Raw genomic sequence first — 20,034 nt, forward strand, 5'->3', positions numbered from 1 at the left:
CTGTGTCCACACCCAGTATTCTTCTCTTGAGATGGCCTGGACCCCAGACAATGACACCATGATTTGTTGTTGTTTTATACTTGGACAAAATATTCTGGTCTAGATACAGATATTTACAGAAGGCAGGAAGAGGACCAAGACAGGGAGAGACAGGTATATGTACAAGGTTGAGCTGCAGAGGGCTATGACTTCCATATAAGGCAAGGGGGTTGTGTGTATGCATGTTTTCCATCTCATATGACTTCTGGTTTTGTTGTGTAGAGACACAGTGACCACTGCCCATCCAAGTACCAGCAGCAGGAGATTGTCCGCTTGGGGTTTACAGGAGTCCAGGGGGTCCTTTTCGCTCTCCTAAGAGCCAGTAAGTTCTCATTTTTCCTTTTCCCTGGAGGCAGGGGAATGAACATAGTTCAGACACTTCCCTGTTAGTGCCTCTCTTCCCCTACCTTCATCCTCCCATAATCCACTCCCCCGTGGCCTGCCATCACCTTCATCTCCACATCCCCACGGAGCTCCAACTGGAAGCTTCCTAGCTCATCCAGGGCATCCTTGGTGGTCGAGGAGACGTGGATCTTTAGAGCTAGGGTGATGCAGACCAGGAGCAGAGGGAGAAAGAAGAGTCAAAGAAAAGCTAAGAGAATTGTTAGTGCTGGAGAGTGCTGTACCCAGTCAGTCACCCTTCAGAAAGCCCCCATCCTCCCAGAACACATTTATAAGAATCAACATATGCCCAAGAATGGGGCACTTCAGAGCTATCCAACAGAGAGACCTGGAGGAACTCTGGAAAGAAAAGAGCACGACAGATCCAGGTCAAGTTTGGAGTTAAAAGCTGTTGCCCTCACCTTGACCATTAGACTCCATTCGAGAAGCAGTGTTTACTGTGTCTCCAAAAAGACAGTACCGGGGCATCTTCAGGCCAACAACCCCAGCACAGACTGGCCCTATACAAACAAACTGGTTGGGAGAGATCCAGAAAAGTAGACACTAGGGCCAGGTGAGAATCGGCCTTACCAGTATGGACGCCTATTCGTAACCTCAGCTGGTCATGGGGTCGATGACGGATGCGGAAGGAAGAAACAGCATCTAATAATGCTAGGGCCATTCGAGCAATTTCTGGTGCATGACGCTGACCATTTCGGCCTGGAAGGCCAGATACCACCATGTAGGCATCCCCAATGGTTTCCACCTGGTGTAAAGGGAAGATTAAAAGGTCACCTGTGGGCTCAGTAGTTAGAACACTGACTGCTCCCCAGAAGACCTGAGTTCAGTTCCCAGCACCCACTTAGCAGCTCAGACTCCCTGGAGCTCCAGTTCCAGGGAATATGTCACCCTCTTGTGGCCTTCATGAGCAACTGCACACATGTGGTATGTACTCAGATACACATGCATAAATAAAATAATAAAACTAGTTTTAAGAGGTCATCTCTAGTTATATCTGTGAGACTGAGAAAGGAGGTAAGTTGGACAGCAGGGAGTCATCCTGACAGCTGGGAGACCATGACTAACTAGACAGATGAGGGACTCCATGCCATGGCCCTGAGAATCTGGGGATAAGAGGAGGCCAGACAGGGGGATACTTAACTCCTCCTCACCACCCCAGCACCTGGTGAGTCCTCAGTGGCATTTGCTGAACAAATGGACAGGATCACAGTCCTAGTCCAAAGAACCCAGAGGCACAAAGAAGGTAAAGCATGCTCAGTAGCATGGACCAGACATCCTGTCAGAGGGACGAAGCAGCTCTCAACACTGGTAACTGTACCAACCTGCAGTGCACAGTAAAGTTTGTAGGGGCCACACTAAGCATTTAGGGATAAAGGGGTACTGTATCTCAAACTTACTCCTGAATGGTCCAGATTATAATGATGTGAATTTAAAAAAATAAAATAAGACTGGAGATGAAGCTAAGCGGTAGGACAGATCAGCAATGGGGAAGGCTGTGGGTTTGAGTCCCACACTTTCCAGAGAGGGAGGGAAACATATAAAATAAATAGGAGGAAATAAAAATAATTGATGAATTTGAGTAGAGGGTTTATTGGAATTTTGTTAGAGAGACATCAGTAAGCTTTAGAAGATCCTCACTTATGTTTAGATAGGGCCTCATTGTATAGCCAAGGCTGATCCTAAACTCATGATGACAGGCAGATATCACTGCCCAACATTATCTGCCATAAACCACACTCAATGTTAGGAACTTAAAAAATAATCTCATATTTATTTGTGCATGCACGCACACACGCACACGAGTGTGGAGGTCAGAGGACCACCTGTGGGTGTCAGTTCTCTCCTTCCATCCCAGAGATTCCAGGGATCCAGCCTAAGTCACCAGGCTTGCTGCCTTTACCCACCACGCCATCTCACTAGCCCATCAGTTTGCATATATATAATCTATTGCTGCAACAACCAAAGCTCAGAGAAATCCTGATCCTGCCTAAGGCCATATAATTAGCTATGCAATCCATATTCAAATGCAGCACATTTACTCCCAAGGGCAAGTAAGCCAACTCCGTGACTTTAACAAAGAGCTTTATAACATGCATTCATGTATTACCTCCAATCCCCACCCCATAGTCAGCCTGTGCCCGCATCCTCTGTGACTGTTCTTGAATGAGAGGCCAGTTGTCTATTACTAATACCCCAGAGAAAGAGGGACTAAAGCATGTGACTGATCAGGGAAGCCTGGGAGCCACGGGTGTTATGCCAGTGTCCACGTTAGCTAGAATCACACCCACTAGAGAACACGAGGATGCTGGGAGCACTGACCATGGAGTGGATATGGTCTGTGGTGTTCAGGAAACTGGGTTCAAATGGGTCTTAGGAGGTCTCCAGCTCTCACCTTGTAGACATCAAAGTTGTCGATTATGGCATCAAAGCAGGTATAAAGGTCATTAAGAAGTGTCACCACCTAACAGGATGGGAAAGCAGAGGCTCTGAAAGTTGGGCCCAAGTTCCTAATAATTTTCAAGACAAAAGACAAAAAGAACTCTAGGGCAAACTAGTCCAGCGAGGCTCCCGGAACTCAGCGCCACCCATACCTGCTCATGGGTCTCACCTGCATGGGGGTGCTCTCAGCTGACAGTGCTGTGAAGCCCACGATGTCACTGAAGTAGATGGTGACACTGTCAAAGGCCTCTGCCTGAACCGTCTCTCCCCGTTTTAACTGCTCTGCCACAGAACTAGGAAGCAAGAGGGTACCTTCAGCCCAGCTCCAGGAAAGAGAGGGAAGGAGGGGGGGGTATGCGGCTACAGCACAGCCCAAGCTGCAGAATGAAAGCTGGCAAACGGCTGAGAAGATGCCACCTAGACTAGTGCACTCTGGGGTGCGCAAGTGGCAGGAAGTTGTGAGGGGACCCATGTGGGGCTAAGCGTTCCAGTTGAAATCGTTCTACATAAACTTGCCAGACAAAGGTGAGGAAGAACAGTGCCCCAAGAAGGAGGGACTGGAAAGCTGGACAGCATATCTCATTTGGAGACAAAGTGAGAGCATTCAGCCTGTAGCCAGGAGGGCTTACTATGGCAAGACATCATATAATAGGGTTCCCAGAGTTGCAAACAAATTCTCAGAAGATAGATGAGACAGAACAAAAGGAAATGCTTGGAGGAGGAGGACAAAGGTCTTACTGGGGCAGAATCTGGTACAGCAGAGCCTCGGCTTTGCGTTTCTCCTCCAGATAGGCCTGTGTGCGCTCCTCCACCAGCTTTTCCAGGTTATTGGCATACTGTTCCATGCGCAGCAAGAGGTTGTCCAATATGCTGGTGCCACCCTCCCTGCAGGGAGGTCAGGATATCATACCTGCCCCAAGGTCCTCAAGACTAACAAGGCTTCCTATACAACCCACCCTTGGGGCACACCAGCCTCATTCATTAAGAATGATAAGGTTTCTGTCCCCGGGAGCCTCTGAGCCTTGGTGCCCTCTCACTTGTTAAACCGGCGAATGAAGCCCTTGATTTGCCCAAAGTCTGGACGTTCTGTTGGGTCCTGGGCCCAGCATCTCTCCATCAGCAAAACTAACTCTTCATTCAGTTGTGTCCGGTCAATGCTTGGCCGGAAATATGGCCTCTGACCATTTCGCACCTTCTGGACAATCTCTGAGGGTGACAGAAAGTTTGGATGAAGACTCAGGTTCCCCTAGCACAAGAGACCATGCATAGCAATGGACTCTCTCACCTTTGGGACTGAGGTCCAGGCCTTCCAAGTAAAAAGGACCACTGCGAAGTGCTATTTCCTGTAGAATGATCGCAAAACTGTAGACATCTGCCTTCTGCATGGCTGTGGTTGGCAAGGGGGTCCCACTAAGCAGTTCTGGAGCAGTCCACAGCTTCTCTGCAAAGAGTGAACAGGCTGGCTAGGTTCCCCAAATGGCATCCTGGATTCCACCTGGGCTCATCCCCATGTTAGGGTAACTGGTCTACCTCTTACATCCTCCCTGGGAGGAACTGACCAAGGCTTGAAGGGTAGCATAAAAGGTAGGTGGCCATGAGAGGAGGTGTGGGGGAGGAAATGACAAGTGGGGGAGGGGTGACATAGGGAGCAGTCTCACTGGCGTAGAGGGCATGGCTGTCGTCGGGTTCAGCAGTTGATCGGAAGCTAGCCAGACCATAATCTGTTATTTTGAGTACAAATCGACTATCCACCACACAGTTGGAGGACTTGAGACTTCCATGAGATGAAATAATGCTGTTGTGGAGAAAGGCCATACCCTGCAGGATACAGAGTAAGTGTCTGGATCATATCTGGCTTAGGCAACCCCAGTCCATGGCACAATCCAGCTAAGTGCATAAAGCTATTCCAACCACCAACCCAAAATCATTAGAAATTAAAGGATCTTGAGACCGTAAAAAACAAGCTGAGTTAAGATGATGTCTTCTGCAGAGCCTCTACTCAAGGAGGCAGGCAGAATGGGAGCGCCATCCCTTCCTATGTAAATAGCATTGAAGTATCAGGCACAAGGGATAAGAGGGATAAGGAGAATTATCAGTAATTACCCTGAAAATGGCAGCTTGCTGAGCAATGAAGGGAGCAGTCAACACTAGTATGGCACCTGAATCGGCCTCACCTAGCTACTATGTAGGGGGGACACAACTTAAGACACATCATGGATGGTCTCTAGATGCACCATAGAAGACCAGCCAGCTGTAACTCTAGTGTGTGGCTGTGTAGGATGCGGGTCATGGTGGGAGCAGAATGAGGTTTATTAGAGGAAGGCTAGACACACTGTAGTGAAGAAGGCAGTAAATCAGCAAAATTTGAAAAAATAGACAGAGGTGGGCAACAACAGCCAAGCCAATGCAGAAGCATGGCTTCCTGGAGGCAGAGACGTGGGAACACATGCCTCCAAGGAACGAAAAGGCCGGTCTTGGGAGGAGAAGGCAGTGCTTCCCCAAACAGAAACTCTGGAAGCCCTCCCTAGACGTACAGATGGGTCAGACAGAGGATAGAAGGAGGCTCCTGTGTGGACCAGAATCACAAGGGTGTAAACGCTAAGCTCTGGCCTTGAACAGGCCCCAGATCTCTGAGCTCTTTCTCTTTATTTCTTTGAGTATCTAGGCCTTTAGGAAGAAGTGCAGACTTTAATATGCATAAATTAACTTTAAAAAAACTTTCTGAAAATTTAGCAGAAAACTTGAGCCAGTGTCAGGCTCAGTCAGGTGATCTCGGTAGTGGATTCGTGAAACCTGCTTCAGAACACTGTCTAACCCAGGCAGGATTCACCTGTGTCCTTCCACCACATGTGTGTGGGCCTCTGAGTCATTTAAAAATAGCTGACCATTGGAATGGAAACAAGGATTTAGTGCAATTTGCCTTCCTTTCTCTTAGTTCAACCATCTATAAATGTATGTATGTCTCTAAGCAGGCGTGGTGGTACTCACCTACAGTGTTAACATTTGAGAGGTAGGTGGGAGAGTCAGGAGTTCAAAGCAATTTCTGGTTACATAGTAAGTTTGAGGCCAGTCTAGGCAACACAAAACCCTGTCTCTAAAAGGAATCAAAGCTACAAGTGTTGTGGCATGCCATTAATCCCAGCTCAGAGGAGCCAGAGACAGGCAGATCTCTCAAGTTCAAGGTCAGCCTGGTCTACAGAGATAGTTCCAGGTCAGTCAGGGCTACACAGAGAGACCCAGTCTCCAGAAACAATCAGTTAAAATCAGATATGTTATTTAAAGAATGGACACCTCTTTAGCAGTTAGCTATAGGCATGGCGAATATTGGTTAAAGCATAAAATAACAAGAGACAAGTGCATGGAGGCCTGACCTGTCTTCTTCACTTGTTTGTTTTGAGACAGATTCTCACTATGATGCTCAGGCTGTTCTCAAACCAATCCTCCTGTCTCAGCAAGTGCTGGGATTATACATGTGCACTACCCACATCCAAGTAAGGGATGTCTGTCCACTATTTAGTTTGGTTTGGTTTTATTGCTTGTCTTCTTTTTCTGGATAGGATCTTGTTATGTAGTCCAAACTAGCCTGAAACTCACTATGTAGCCTTGGCCAAGCTCAAAGTTAGAACAGCCCCCCTGCCTCAACCTCCCATATGGTGGCATGTCCAGCTATAGCTAAGGGATTTTAATATTCCCCCTTTGAGGTAAAGAGACACTAGAAAAACATTTAAGATATCTGGGACAGGAGAACAAGAACCCTCTCAGGGAACAGGACCACTGTATCACTCAACCACAGAAACAGAGGACTTGGTAAGGGCATGGCTGTTAGAGACTCAGGAGAGAAACTACAACAAAGACCGACAACTGAGGAGGCATTTTAAATGGGTGGGAAAGACTCACTCACCTTCACAAGGTCATTAATGAGCGAGTAGCGAAACATCCAGTCCAAATTGATGCTGTCATTTTCTAGAATATCCTGAGAGTGATGCAAAAGAGATCAGTCAGCATCTGCCCCCAGTGTCACCGGCTGCCCCTTGGTCCAGGGTGACTTTGGGACCTCCCCTACCCCACCACAGTCTCCTACACCTGTCCCTCACTTGTAAACTCCCACGAGGACAATACTCAGTGACGATGCAGATGTTGGGAGGGTCTATGCAAGCTCCAATGAAGCGAGTAAGATGGTTGAACTGAACGTCTCTCATCTACCAAAGAGAGAGAGAAAAAAAAAAATTGACAGCACTAAAATTTAAATGCAGAGGCTGGGCATAGTAGTGCACACCTTTAATCCCAGCACTGGGGAGGCAGAAGCAGTAGGATCTCTGTGAGTTCAGGGCCAGCCTGATCTACATAGTAAGTTCCAGGACAGCCAGAGCTGTTACACAGAGAGACTCTGTCTCAAAAAAAAAAAAAAAAATTTTTTTAAATACAGAAACACCACCATAAGCAATAATCTTTCTCTTAAAGAAAGATCATTACACCTGCAACTAGGAATCTGTGATAAATAAGACCCCTCCCATGTTAGCCAAGGACCATGGTCCCCTCATTTCCTCTTCCCTGTCTACCCTCACCTCCCACTCATACCCAGATACGTACATGTTTGAGTTCAAACAGAACTTGCCGGGTCAGCTCGATGCGCTTCTTATTCACGTGTTTGATGGCGACAACGTTTCCCTAAGGTGGGGTGGAAGTAGAAAAAGACACCGAGCCTCAGGAGGATCCAAGAAATGCTGGAGAACCGAGAGCTCCCAAGAACTTCGCTGGGAATAGAGCGGGGGCTATGAGGGGCAGAGGTTCAGGGGCAGAGATGGCAGATGGGAATGAGACACAATGAAATGGTGGGGAACCAGAACAAGCAGATGACGCTTCACCTTGAAGTGACCGGTGTTGGCAAAGATCTGGTATTTCCCATGGGCTGTCATGAGCGAGCCGTAACTGGATCCCCGCTGGGGCCAAGGGCAACATGGAGGCGGAAGGATGAAAGGAACATTAGATGGTAGTGGTGGTGCAAGGGTCTGTCATTACAGGCCAATGTGCTGGGAAAGGTCCAGGGTAAGAGAGAACAGGAAGGCAGCGGAAGGCAGAGGGCCAAGGGCTCACCAGCGACAGCGTCAGGCGACTGCCTGCACCTTTGTGATATCGATCCGAGTTGCCAAACTGCAGTTCTTCCCAGCGAATGCGCCACAGCATGCTAGCCAGCTCCTTCTCCAGCATCAGCTTTCTGTAAGGACTGCATATCTCAGTGGACAGCCAGGCCCTGTCCTGCCACCCACTAAGCTGCAACTGTTACAGGATTGGGACATAGATACTCAGCGTCAAAGGCAAAGTGGTGTGGTTTGGTTTTGAGACAGTGTACAGGTAGGCCTCAAAGTAATAATGATTTTCCCGCCTCAGCCTTCCAAATGTTGGGATTATAGATGTGTATCACCACACACACAGCTCTACACACAGCTCTAGTGTTCTCTCTCTCTCTCTCTCTCTCTCTCTCTCTCTCTCTCTCTCTCCTCCCTTTTCTCTCCCCTTTTATCTCTCTTCATTCCCCTCTTCTAGGCTACAGGTTAAACCTATGGCCTTGAACACACTAGCCAAATAAATACCCTACCAGGGAGCTGCTCCATCCCCAGCCTATACCTAAGTCAGGACACCCAGTCTTCCACTCTGTGAAGACACAGTGAAACATTACTTTCCACAAACCAGAAAGTACACCCTTACCAAACGTAGAATTTGTTGACGATTTGATCTCAGATCTCTCAAATATCCAGAACTGTGAAAATGTGTTGCACTTCAGTGGAAATGAGGTGAGGAAGGAGAGGGGGGGGCAGGGGGTGACCAGTGCATAGAAGTTGACCTTTGACCCTAACTCTACCCGAAATCAGTACTCCAGGGCTGGAGATGAGCCTAAGTGGCTAAGAGCACCTGCTGCTCTTCCAGAGGACCCAGGTTCAATTCCAAGCACCCATCCTGGGCAACTCACAACCACCTGTAACTCGGGCGCCAGAAGATCTGGTGGCTTCTTTTGCCCTTAGGCACCTACACATGTGTGTAGTGGCATACATTTACACAGACATACAGGAGATTATATAAATAAAAACAATTTTAAAAAAAATCTGTATTCAGAGCTACACACAGTGGAGGAGGTCTTTAACCCCAGCACTTAAAAGACAGAGGTAGGCAAACCCCTGATAATTTCAGGGGCGTCCTGGTCTACATAGTGGGTTCCAGGCAGGCCAGAACTCTACAGTGAAACTTTATCTCAAACAAAACACCAGTATTCAAACAAGGCACCAGGAACACACATCTGTAAACCCAGTACTCAGGAGTGTGAGGAAATAGAATCCTGAGTTCAAGGCCAGTCTGAGCTACTTAGCAAGACTTTGTCTCAAAACAAACAAACAAACACAACAGCAACAAAAACAAAACAAACAACTAGTCTACCCAGGTTACAAACAAAAGCAAAGTAAATACCTAGGATGACGGGCAACCAAATTCAAAGGCCAGAGAAAAAGCTGCTAGTCCAAGAACCCACACCAGGTTAGGGGACTTGGCAGCCACACAACAGGAACCCCCACCTCAGCCAGAGGCCATGCAGCAAGAGAAACATAGAAGTAGGAAAACCCAAAACTCACCGGAAAATTAGGAAACTGGAAACACCAAACATGATGAAGGTGATTCCCGTGCCCAGGGCCACAATTGCCAGAGTAGAAAGTGGAGCTGAAGGAGAGGAAGAAAGACAGAGAGACCCTGAGAAAGACTGGAAGGGGCTGAGGGCAAAGAGACACAGGTGCAGAAGGTGCAGAGCTTTCTTGAGGGAAAGAGAGAGCTGCAGACAAAGATAAGACATAGCTAGGAGTGGGAATGGGTGTCAGTGAGGTAGGGGCAGAGCGCAGGGGTGGGGTAAAGGGGGGACTGCTCCCAGTCCCTGCACACACCCACTTTTATCACAGGATGGGTCGTCCAAGTCAAAGGCACAGGGGGGATTGTCCAAAGGTGGGGCCCCCTTCACCCAGGGAATTGGTCGGCCTGTCCACCAAATCTGCTTCTCGGCTCCTGAGTAGTGGGCTGCGGGCTGTGAGGAAGCAGAGCGCTGGGCCCACAGGCCTGCCCCAGCCTTCTCCCTGAGACCCCACCGTGAAGAAGGCCCAGCAGAGGGAGTAAGCTCCTGCTCCCAAAGCCAATGATTCTGTTCCCACTGAATCTCAGGGCCAATCCCCCCTCCCTGTCCTCTCCCCCGTCACCTGAAAGTCCCCGGAATCCAAGTCTCCCATGGCCCACAGGACAAAGTCAGTCTCTCGGTCATTATTCTTGTCCATAACAACCAGCCCAGTTACACCTAAGAAAAAGAAAGAGTGTCCCTCACTTTTGAGATCTAACCCTGGTCCACTCTCCTCCTATGCCCCCATCTCACTGTCTCAGAGTCTCTCCCCACAGTGATGTGTGTCCACTCTGCCTGTTCCTGAACCCCACTGACTCTCCCTGTGGTGCCTGGAGTATTTCTTCTTCTGCCCACTGCACTCCTGAGCCTGGTGTCACCTAGGCTTCCATCCCCCCACCCTTCATTACCATGGTATCTTCGCCCCTGCATCTTCTCCACAATTCGAAGCCCGTCTTCTCGGGTGCCCCCTTCCTGTATTGTCTCATTTAGGACTTGGGCATAGAGCAGGATGCCATCATAGAAACAGCCAGCGATGAGGTTCATCTGGGTACGGCAAGTCAGCAGCACTCTCCAAGTGTCCTGTGAGGTCCCTGCCCAGTTCCCTCTTCCACCCCTGCATTGTCCCCATGCCTCCCCCCTTTCTTGCCTTACTTTTCTCCCTCCTCCCACCCCTACCATGCCATCCCATCCACCCCATCCCTTAGTCGAAAGGGTAATCTCCTGAAATGGGGCTTGCTCCACCATCAAGAACTCCGTGAGAAGTCCCTTCCTCGGAGATCTGCTCACCAGGGAGGGGGCCAGCTCCACACCAAAGTCTTCCCGGGCTCTGATCAGCAGGCGGTTCTGAAATTCCTGATACTCAGGATTTGGGGGTTCCCGGTATGTAATCACCAGTACAGTCTGCGCCATGGTACATGGGGAAGAGTAAACAGGACTCACGGTGAGCAGGAGGGGAAGACATCACTATAGGAAAACTGGGTAAAAACACACACAGTGTAATACATGCATGGGTGAGGGGTGCCTGAAGGCGGGCGTGTGCTAAACTCTGGGGCGAGTGTGAAAATTAGAGGTAGTGGCACTCCTCTTTGAAAGACAGACAGGGCTGGCTCTGGACAGGTGACCACAGGATGAGATCAACTCCATCTATAAACTCCGCCCATCAACCTCCCTGCCTCCTTTCCACCATCAGGCCTCCTGCCAGGCTGTCACTCTCATGAGTGCTCCCACCCTGTCTGGGTACCTGCCACCGTCAAGTACACTGTTGGCCAGGTGATGGTGACACAGGCCTTTGATGCCAGCACTAGGAGGCAGATCTATGAGTTCCATCCCAACCAGGCTATAGTTCCTCCCAGCACCATTAAATGCTGTTAGTGTTATCCATTAAAAGTCGGCTGTTTCATAGTGAGTCACCGGTTCATAGTGACTTCTCTTAGTACATTAGATTTCAAACCCTGTGAGAAATACTTTAAGACAATGATTCTATCTCCTAAAACCATGAATTTAATTTCCTGTGCACACAGGAAACATCTACTATACACAGTATGCTCACTAAGAGGCAGATGTGTGTCGTGTGAGTCACATGCCCACACACACTGCACAGACAAATGGTCTAGGCCATGCATGCATTTTACTGACATGAATCAACACATCTCTGTCCCTCATTAAACTGCCTGCCTAGCTCCTTTGAGTCTCATATACCCCCTTCTGTAGCTGTGGGACTGCTCAGCCTTGGAACACACAACTAATGGAGACTGCTCCAACAGGGAACTGGTCTTACAACCCAGTGTAATTAATATACTTTGTGAAATATGACTATGTAAAGTGATAGATTAAAATCTAGCCATTTCAGGCTGGGTACGGTGGCTCACATCTGTAATCCCAGCACACAGGAGGCTGAGGCAGAAGGGGTCCTATAAGATCGAGGCCAGCCTTGTCTACATAGAGAGTTCCAGACCAATCACGGCTACATAGCAAAACCCCATCTCATAAAACAACAACAAAATCCGAACAAGAATCTGGCCATTTCTACCAGTTTTGTTTATTCTCATCACAGAAAGCACATGTGGACCACACCGACACACTCAATACAGCACAGGTATACCTATATACTCACTCAATATACAGGTACCAGTTTGTTCCAGGAAGAAAATCATAAAGTTGGTGTCTAACATGCAGTTGTTACTTTAGACTGGAGTTTCCTTACTAGGGACTTGCATGCTTGATTGTACACTTTTAATATCCACACTCAGGCAGGAGAAAGCCAAGGAAAGGGAGAAAAGGAAAAGAGAGGCTCTGAGCGGGAGGGGGAAGACAGGAAGTGCTCCTTGGGGTCAGGCTAAAAGGGCTCATTCACTAACACCTGCTCCAACAGAGATCTATGGTAATGTTGACAGGTGACATGGTCAAGCAAAGAGCTGGGAAAACATCAGAGTACACAATTTATACTTCAACAATGGCTGATAGTAGGCTTTAACATTTTCTAGACACTGTAACTCTCCAGGTTGAAAATTTACCCCTAAGCTGACAATAATCATATTTTGTGTGTGTGCCATGGGTGGTGGGTGATTCAAACCTACAGTTCCAGCATTCTGCGGCTGAGGCAGAGGGATAGAGAATTTCAAGGTCAATTTGGGTTACATAGCAGGCCCTATCTTAAAAACAAAAAAAAATTGTCATAATCTCTGAATCCCTTTTCGTGTGTGTGTGTGTGTGTGTGTGTGTGTGTGTGTGTGCGCATGCCCTCAGGCATTAGATGCCCCTGGATTTGGAGTACAGGAGGTTGTAAGCCACCTGATATAGGAATTGAACTTAGGTCCTCAGCAAGAGGTGGTAAATGCCCTTAACTGGTGAGCCATCTCTGCAGCCCTTGTTTTGTTCTCTCTTTTCTTGTTTTGTTGTTGGCCTCAAACTCCCAATCCTGCTTCAGACCCTAAGTGCTGGGATTACAACCTTGCCCTACATAAGTCTCTTCTCCTCTTTTAAACTTATTGAGAACCCCAACGAAAATTTATAACTACCAAATTAGAAGTTTAAAATTAAAACTGAGCCTGATAATTTATGAGGATGCAAGAATGCACAACGTGCTTTCCGCGGCTGTCAGAGGTGACCTCACCCTGCATTGTGAAGCCTCTAGAAAACCCAACTGTGCAATCGTAGGAGAACATTGACAAAGACAACTAACATCTTGACATTATTTTTAAGTAGCTTTCACTTCACAGTCCCCTGAAAGAATTTCTGGGCCCCCGGATCCCAAGGCCATGCTTAAAAAGCGGCTATTCTGGAATGTTTTGCTGTGGTTACTAACTGGCTACTAAAAAAGAAAAAAGAAAAAAGAAAAAAGCCAACCCCAAAACAAAAACAACTCCGAACAGTTTCTGTACTTACTCAGGGACTAAAAAGAAGGCAAGGGTAGCTAATGAGTCCCAGTTCATAGTGGCCCCAAGTGGAAAATCAAACAAGCCCCACTGCCAAAACTAAGGGGTTCAATGGGGGGCAAGCCAGGAGTGCGCCACCCACCTTGAGACCTGCTCTGGGCACAGCAGAAGGTGATGCCAGCCATGGCCCCAGGAAACCATGACTAGTCTCCAGAAAGGGAGCCTTCCTTCCACGGCCCTGGACTTGGTGCTCTCTTCCATTCTATTTGCTGGTTTGTTGTTGTTTCAGACAGGATCTTACCAGGTAGCACAGGCTGGCCTCAAATCCTCAGCAACCTCCTGCCTTAGTCTCCCAAACTCGATGAGATTACAGATAAGTGCCCCAATCACACACACACACACACACACTCACACATACTCACACACACTCACACACACACACCCCGCCCCTGTTCTTGTGGAGTGTCTCCCACTGTGAGCACGCATGGCCTGGGATTTCTAACCTGTATTCTCAGTTGCTCAGTGAAAGCCCGAAACCTCCCAGCCTGGCTGCTTGAGTATGAAGATCCACTTTATGACATTTCTTACGTGTCCTAGCTAATTGCCTTGGTTTATGGTACCTGGAAGATCTGCTCTCTAAAAACAATGCCTAGGTCTACCCCCTCCCCCACATGCACATTTTAATTTGACTCAATTCATACGCATTAAACCTCTACCGCATGCTAGATTCAAGGAATGCAAAGGTGAACGCAGTCTGTGCCCTGCAGCAACAACTGAACAAGAAAGAAGAATCCTTACACTTACAGCTTCAGCTATTTCCCTCCCCTCAGTAGCTGGTACCCAGAGCCAGTTCCCACCTTTAACTTGATGTTACAGCCTCTCACAAAGGTTCTGGGCATCTATGGCCATGGGCCAAGGCCTCCTTGCCTTGGGTTGGCCTGGTCTGAGACCTAAGAGGACCAGCATCTCTGGGGCAAGGGCTCGCTGCTCTTTTGTTCTTGGCCAGTGCTGACTACTGACCTCTATGCTGCCCTCCCCTCTGGCAGTCCTGGCAACGGAGGAGAGAAGCTTTTCCTAAGGATGCCTCACTCCCACCCACCCCAAGCCTCATCTCCTTCCTGCTTATCCTTCACTGCCTGTTTCTCTTACATTGTAACAACAATAAAATTTCTTTTTTCCTGTCTGAGTGAGGCCTACAGTGAGGGGAGAAACCAAGAATTAACGATTGATACAGCTGTTAGCTGACCAGATCATTCTCTCCCCTCTTCTTAGTGCTGGGGTCTCTTGTCTGCTGGTGATTCTCATACAAGGAAGAGATTTTTTTTTTCTTCTGCATAAAGACAACAACACAGGGATGGGGATGTAGCATAGTGGTGGGCACCTGTCTGGCATGCACAGGGCCCTAGGTTGAAATCTAGAACATAGAGAAAAACAAACAAACAAACAAAAAAACAAAAACAAAACAAAAATTCCTACTCTGAGGGCTGTGGAGCCCTCTGATACAGGAAGGGTGCAGACACACCTTGCCTGAGGTAGCCAAGGTTCAGCCTCCTTTTCTTCCCACACCACTAAACTCTTGTTCTTCTGGAAACCTTATCACCAATGGGTAAGCTTGTTCCTTGTCTGTCTCACCTACTAACTGTAAACTCCAAAAAGACAGAGACTATTTCTAGTGTGCTCTGTACATATCAGTACCAGGTAAGGGGGATGAGGCCATAACAGGTATTCAGTAAATACTTACAACTAGTTGGCCTCTGTGCAACTCAAATATGAACTTAGTAACGTGCTCTCTAGCAAGAAGAGTTAAGCACCAGAGTAAGAGACTCAGCTTACCCTGGGATTTGGGAGTCTTACAGAACATGGAATCATTACATAGACACAGGTGAGCCAGTTGTTTCAGAAAAAAAGTTACAACATAAACAAAACCGGTCCCGTCACTGCCCCATGTTCAAGTATGACAGTCACAGACTAATAGGCAGGCATGCAAACAGATACGTCATTCACAGTCAGACACGCTCACCATTCACAACCTAATATATAATCACAGCCGCATAAAACCTTACTCACTGGAGAAGAATGGCCACCCAGGTCCAGGCTGTGTATACTCTCCTTAGAACCAAAGAATCTCAGAGTGGGAAGGATCTTACCTCATTCCGTAAGCCACCTCAAATACTTTTTGAGGGCCATGGATAAATAAATAGGAAACACTTACATACACAGGTCAGTGAAGACTGGTGTGGAAACCAGACAGAGAGTCAAAGGTCTGATTTCAAGAGGGAGGTTTAAAGTGAGGGAAGAAGAGAAAAGATCAAACGGATCAAAAAGTGCACACAAAAGGACCAAAAAGTGCACACTGGAAGATCAAAAAGTGCACACAGGCAGGAGGGTAGGGGCCTGGGCTGCAAGGAGTATACCAGACTTTTCAGCATGAATGCATCAGGAAGTCCTGTTGAAGCTACCGGCAGAGAGCTAACTACCAAGTCTTAAATGCCATGGTAAAGAGTTGGGGTTTTCTTCTTCAGGGAGCAGTTCGCTGAAAGCTTGGGGCACAGGTGAGACGTGCACAGTAGCACTGACTTTCTTCTCCAAGTCCTTGGTAAATTAATTTCCTTCCATTCTTCCTAACATCACTTCAGTTCAAGCCATATCACCTCACCCTTTGCTGAACTACGAGTTGGCCGCTTCTTCTTACGTAGCCTCAGTTACACTATACATGTTTTATCATACAAAGAAATGTCAAGGACACCAAGCTCTAGACTCAAATCCCAGTCCTTAACACTTAAAGTCCTCTTAATCTGAGTATCTCTTTGTCACTGTTTCCTAGATGTGCTGTAAGTGAACCCTTCTTAAAGCCCATGCCTATAATGCCAGTACTTGTTCAAGGCCAGTCAGAGACCCTGTCTCAAAAATACTTTAAAAAAAAAATGAACCAAGCTTTCTTACCAGGCCAACCGTGTAAGCCATCTGTCCCCTGCACAGGCTTCTGGGTGCCTGTTCCACCACTCTGTGAATATGTCATGTGCCATGAAAATTACAATACACTCATTTCCTTTACAAAAGCCTATATCTGCCATTCCTCCCCAGAACTGCTGTCTCTTGAGACTGGCTTCATACACAAAACTGTCTCCTTTCCTCATGTCCTGTATAATAATTTCACCTTGCCTCTCTGATAAGGCTGGCAGCCCTTTCCAGGACAAGGCTCAGGTCTTTCCCTTCCTGCTTTCTAGCTCACTGCTGGTGCTTAGGAAAGCACTCAAAGATCTCTGATGATGGCCAAAGTCAGTCTTGGAAAGCACACTAAATAACAGTCACAAATCTCGGGAAAGAAGAGGGAGACCAGACACAGAACATTTTTGACCATTTCACTTCCATAGCACACCACTCCTGCCCTGTTCAAGGGCATTCAGGAGGGTCAGAAACAGACCCTCCAACCAGTGGGTCTTCCCATCTCTAGTTTGGGTTCCAAAGATACCTGAAAGGCCTCTCTGAGGGCCTGGGCCTGTTCCTGGGTTCGATTGTCCTGCCATGGCCGGCCTGTTGCACGTGTGGGGCCTGCTCGGAGACTCTCCCCAAAGACATCAAGGTAAAAGAAGACATAGTCCCCATTGGTCAGGTTCTCCCTCTGGGCCTGGAGCAGAATCTCATGCAGCATTTCCAGAGGGCCGCAGATATACACAACTGGGAGTACACAGGACAGAAGGGCACCCTGAGACAGCATCCAGGTCCCCCTCCTCTCTGAGTTGCCCCTACCTATCGACCACCCAACAGATGTTTCCATCCTCCCCCTTACAGCTCATGTCTTAAGTGCCCTTAGGCCACATGGACCATCTGGTCCAAGTCAGAGCCCGACTTTAGACCCCAGAGACAGGAGTGATGACTCAAGCCCCTCCTTCCCCCAGAGCTGTGTTTGCTATACTTCACAGCCCCCACATCCCCCTCCTGCCTGCCTCTCCCTAGGCTCACAAGCACTTGTGCTCGCAATTTTTGTGTGAGCTCTCCCTGCTTTCCCAACCAAACCTGAACCCATAGGTCATCTCTACGCTACAGAAAGACCTTGTATTCCAATCTAAGGGGTCTCTGCTCACAGGCAGATGCACATTTCAGAGCAGACATCACCCATGTCCACTACTCAAACCCCAGCCCCAGTCTCAGCCTTGCTGATCTCTGAGTTTGACGCCAAGACTCTCTCCGAACCCAAGTCTTCTCCCAGGAGCTCTGCGCTCCACAAGTTCCTCCACCCCAATCATTACATAGAGCTTACCCATTCCTATCTCTGTCTATTTTTCTATGTTGTGCTCCAGGGACATAGTGGCCCACCTCCCCTGTTCCTAAAACAGCCCGGGCCACACTTACTGCGCCCGTTGGCTCTGATGAAGTGAGTGGCTTGCTCAGGGCCACCTGGCTCTCGGGTGTACACCTGGTGTTGCACACTGAGGTTGCTGCCCTGCAGGGCCTCAAAGACGCCCTCGATGGTGAAGTAGTGGGGCCGGTCATCTGTGCGAGCATCCAGATACAGCAAAGCAGCCCGAGCAGTCCAATTGAAGTGCCCGTGTAATGTCACTACAAACTCACCCAGCTTGGGCGCAGAGGGGCCAGTGCGAACCAGGGTACGATAATGCTCATTCTTAGCTGCAAAGCCAGAGGCCACTGCACCCGCAGTCAGGAGGGGAAGGTGCCAGTGTGAGGCAAAGCGAGCCACAGAGGCAGCGGGGTACACACAACCGGGGCCCAACAGAAGGTCGGGGTCATGGTACAGCTTGAGATCCACGGCGCGCAGTGGTGCCAGGTACTCAGAGCAGGCGCCGTCTAGTTCGGAGCTGACAAACCGCAGGTCCACGGGCAGTGCCCGGCCCAGTGCCTCCACAGCCAGTGCCACAGCAGGACCCACCCGTGGCCAGGCCCAGGCATAGCTCAGGTTGTGTTCTGGCAGCACCACCGCCAGCGTCAGGTTCCGTGCCCCCGGAGGACGCACCCCACCTGCCAAGGCTGCCACCACCAGCAGCAGGGATGGCAGTGCCATGGGGATAAAGCAGCTGACCCACGGTCCCCCGAACCAGGGGCCGCTCTGGCCTACTGGGCAGGCACAAGCGCCACCCAGCCTGGAGCCTGGGGAAGAGGGCCAGGAAGAGAAGTGGGGACAAGCTTAGTCGGCCCGGATACAGAAAGTGCTGGGGACCACGCAAGAAGAGGATGGGGGGAAGCCTGGGTCGGGAAGGAGTGGGCTACCAGCCCACAGCAAGGTCCAAGGACTAAGGATAGGGTGGCAGAAGGAGGAAGGGACCAATGGGGCCTGCGACCCGGGATGAGGACAGTGAGAGGTGAAGTAGCCTGACAATCCCAAGCTGAGAAGGGGGGAATCTGAGCCTGGGATGGGGTAGGGACTTGGGGGAGGCTGGTACAAAGAAACGGCCTGGGGGCACCTCACAGCTGACCGGGCCAGGAGGGCAAAGAGCTGCGAGAAGCCAGAGCCCCGGGCTGAGGTGGGAGGACGCCCGCCGCGGAAGGACTGGGACATGGGCAGGCAGGGAGCGAAGCGAGGCCTGGGCCAGAGGGGAGGGAAAGGCAGGGGTGACTCTCCCAGGGACGGCTTCTCCCGAAGCTCCTGCCTGGACTAACGGGCCCGGGCGCTGGTCCCATCCGGAGCTGCGGCGGCCCCGCCCGTGTCCCCTGCTCCTCTCGGCTCCGCTTCTCCCCGGCCCGGCGGCCCGCGCTGCCCGGCGCTGCCTCCCGCCCCCCGCCTGGGCCCCCGCGCGCGCCGCTCGTCCAGGTCAGGTCGCCTCGGCCCGGCGCGTCTCCGCTCGCTGCGCCCGCGGCGGCGGCCGAGTGTGACTTCCCCGGCAGGCCGCCCGACCCCGCCCCTCCCCCTCCCCTCCCTCCCCGCCCGGCCCCACCCTCCGGCTGCTGCTGCCTCCCCCCACCCCTGCCGGGCGCCCAGGGACCTCCCAGTCCCCAAACCACCCGGTGAGCGCCCTAGGGGCTCAGCACCCGGGCCTCTAGGCCAGCGAGGTTCCTGGGCGTCCCCACACTGTAAGGGCCTTCCTCTGCTTCCCCCAAGCCCCTGGTCCGCAGGATTGCTTCCATCTCACTCATGCCTGCCTTCTCCCTGGACACCCCACTTTTCTTTAGATCCATTCACTCAATCAGATTTCCGCAGATGCTCCAGTCTCCAGGAAACTGTCAGAAATCCCCAATCACTGGATATCCATTTATTCCTGGGTAGGGGAAACTCTACCCGTCTAATGCCAGGGAACTTTTCCTCACGCAGGAGGAAGCCAGACCCTCATGGCACCAAAAGACTCCATTCTTCTTGGGTCTTTATGAAGTCCACGAGTCCTCCTCTTCCTGGGGACTCAACTCTCCACTCTGTTTCTGTCTCCATGGCCGCTCTGCTCCTATGACTATTGGATCCACCAGCCATCTGTTCCAGGGCCTTGTCCTTTTGTCTCCCTGAGCCACATTTGGTGGAAGCTTATGGGCTGACTAAGCCTCAGCAGTCAAAGTCCACTGTACCCCACCTAGGGTTCCACCTCATTCCTAAAATTCCAGGCTAGAAAGTTCATCCAGGTACCCCACATCTGGAGTGCTGACCCCATCTGGAGGAACAGCTTGTGAGAGATGACATCATTGCAAAGG

The 20,034-nt window shown here is 49.8% G+C and overlaps 1 protein-coding gene across 2 annotated transcripts; it reads right to left on the reverse strand.

The window, feature by feature from the left end:
• Positions 1–62: 62 nt before the first annotated feature.
• Npr2 (natriuretic peptide receptor 2) lies at positions 63–19,173 on the reverse strand. 2 transcript variants are annotated; one of them, XM_034502063.2, is made up of 22 exons: positions 17,755–19,173; positions 16,874–17,079; positions 10,814–10,927; positions 10,435–10,570; positions 10,110–10,204; positions 9,808–9,940; positions 9,501–9,585; positions 7,975–8,095; positions 7,746–7,820; positions 7,471–7,548; positions 6,975–7,079; positions 6,782–6,853; positions 4,539–4,698; positions 4,166–4,321; positions 3,918–4,086; positions 3,619–3,765; positions 3,050–3,173; positions 2,834–2,902; positions 1,012–1,186; positions 843–941; positions 489–580; positions 63–385 (listed from the first exon to the last, which is right to left on the reverse strand). In XM_034502063.2, exons 1-22 carry the CDS (start codon positions 18,419–18,421, stop codon positions 320–322), a joined length of 3,144 nt encoding a protein of 1,047 aa, XP_034357954.1. In that variant the 5' UTR covers positions 18,422–19,173; the 3' UTR covers positions 63–319. The 2 variants fall into 2 exon arrangements, with proteins under 2 accessions (XP_034357954.1, XP_034357955.1); XM_034502064.2 differs by lacking the exon at positions 7,746–7,820.
• Positions 19,174–20,034: the final 861 nt, after the last annotated feature.

Source organism: Arvicanthis niloticus, chromosome 5, assembly GCF_011762505.2.
Source record: "Arvicanthis niloticus isolate mArvNil1 chromosome 5, mArvNil1.pat.X, whole genome shotgun sequence".
Lineage (NCBI taxonomy): Eukaryota > Metazoa > Chordata > Mammalia > Rodentia > Muridae > Arvicanthis > Arvicanthis niloticus.